Source organism: Loxodonta africana, chromosome 7 (assembly GCF_030014295.1).
Source record: "Loxodonta africana isolate mLoxAfr1 chromosome 7, mLoxAfr1.hap2, whole genome shotgun sequence".
NCBI classification, from domain to species: domain Eukaryota; kingdom Metazoa; phylum Chordata; class Mammalia; order Proboscidea; family Elephantidae; genus Loxodonta; species Loxodonta africana.
The window spans coordinates 19,664,910-19,666,953 of NC_087348.1; the positions used below are offsets into that span (position 1 = coordinate 19,664,910).

Genomic DNA, 2,044 nt, shown 5'->3' on the forward strand with positions numbered 1-2,044 from the left:
AATACGGGATTTTCTAGTCTTTAAAAACATTTGAAATACCCTTCAAAAAATTAAATACTTTGTAAAATATAGGCATGCTTCTTAATATTAAAGACAATAAAGTCTTTCTTGATGGGTAGTGTGAGATATGTGTCTCAAACTATATTACAGGAAAAATTAGATACCGGAGATGTTCTTCCTATTTTTCACACATTCTAAGATCTTACGTATTGAAGAGACAGCGCTAATTTGAGAGGATAACAAGTTTCAGTTTCAGAATATTAAGTCTTTGTAAAACATCTATGCTGAATGCTTTGTTGTGCTGAATTTTAATAATTTGAGTGTAGTCTAGAATTTCTTTCCTATCACTTTCAGAGCTTCTTTTACCTCCTTATTTCTCAAGCTGTAGATCAGGGGGTTCAACATGGGGATTACAATGCCATAAAAGGTGGAAGCCACTTTCATATTTTCCTCGGCATTATTAGAGTGAGGCTGTAAGTACATGTAAGAGAGAGTCCCATAGAAAATGGTGACTGCTGTGAGGTGGGAGGCACACGTGGAGAAGGCTTTTTTTCTCCCAGCTGTAGAAGACATCTTTAGGATGGCACCCAGGATATATATGTAGGAGAAGATGACGACCGTCATAGTGAATGTCAAGTTAAATCCCACAAAGACAAGAAGTAGCAGGATGTTTATGTTGATATTGGAGCAAGAAAGGGAAAGGATTGAGGGAATATCACAGCAAAAATGATTGATGATGTTAGACTTGCAGAAAGACAGTGAAAATGTAAATCCTGTGTGCACTGAGGCATTTATTGAGCCCATGACATATGAGCCAACTACCAACCGGATGCAGACGGTTCGGGACATGACTATGGGATAGCGAAGTGGATTACAGATGGCTACATATCGGTCCAATGCCATAGCTGCCAGGAGGTAACAGTCAGTAGTGGCAAATGTTGCATAAACCAATAATTGTATTACACATCCCATGAATGATATTGATTTATTTTCTACTATAAAGTTTTGAAGCATCTTGGGAGTAATGGCAGAGGTATAGCAGATATCAACAAAGGCCAAATGTTGTAGGAAAAAGTACATGGGTGTCTGAAGTCTGGAATCTGTCTTGATGAGTAGGATCATCCCAATATTACCCACCATGGAGGTCACATAGATCACTAGAAATACAGTGAAGAGGACATGCCGGAACTTGTGTTGGCCACCAAATCCCAGTAGGAAGAATTCAGTTACTTCCGTGGCATTTTGTTGTGTCATGGCTACTAGTAGTCTCGGAAGGATAAAAAGAAAGACTGAGAAAAGAAGGGAAAGCTTTGTTACTTATTGAAATAAAACAGTCACTTTTTTGAGTTGAGTTTTCATGTAAAGAACAAAAAGGTTTATTGCTTTACGTGTATTTATTCTATTTCTTTTATAAGAAACCAACAGGTAAACAGCTATATTTGAGCCATCAATTTACATTCAAAATGGAGAAGATTGTCGTGGGAGAAAACTGAGTCCTGATATACGTGGTTCTAAAAAACGTGGATCAGCACACTTTCCAACTACTGTAAATAGATATATATATATATTTACACAGTAATATTCGAATAAGATTATGTAGCATTTTCAACAACGAATAGCTTTTCTCAGATGTTTGTCATTTAATTCTGGACCAGCAAGTTAATATTAGTAGCATGAATTAGAGAGCAATTTCACATAAGATATGTTCATGGTTCGCATGTGTTTCAAGGCTTCAGAGTATCTTTGTCGTATTTTTTCTAACATATAACAGAAAACAAGTATGCATGCAAAAAACAAACACCAGGGTGGATAAAATCATTTTTGAAAATCTCTTCAAACATCTGTACCAGGATGTATAGTGTAGACATTAGTGAGTAAAAGTGGTCTGTAAAAACCCTGGGAGTGATGGATAAAATTTAAGAAAGGTCATTTTACAGTTATATCACACTCTCAAGCAAGTAAAGGAAAAGCCTGTTATCTGAAGATTGAAAAGGAATCTGCAAACCAGAGTGGTGGTCATGATGATGTTTGGGCTGCTCCAAAG

General features: G+C 36.6%; 1 protein-coding gene across 1 annotated transcript; it reads right to left on the reverse strand.

Annotated features, from left to right (window-relative positions):
* Positions 1 to 276: 276 nt before the first annotated feature.
* LOC135231786 (putative olfactory receptor 5AK3) lies at positions 277 to 1,254 on the reverse strand. Its single transcript, XM_064288968.1, has one exon. It carries the CDS (start codon positions 1,252 to 1,254, stop codon positions 328 to 330), a length of 927 nt encoding a protein of 308 aa, XP_064145038.1. The 3' UTR covers positions 277 to 327.
* Between the last annotated feature and the right edge of the window lie 790 nt (positions 1,255 to 2,044).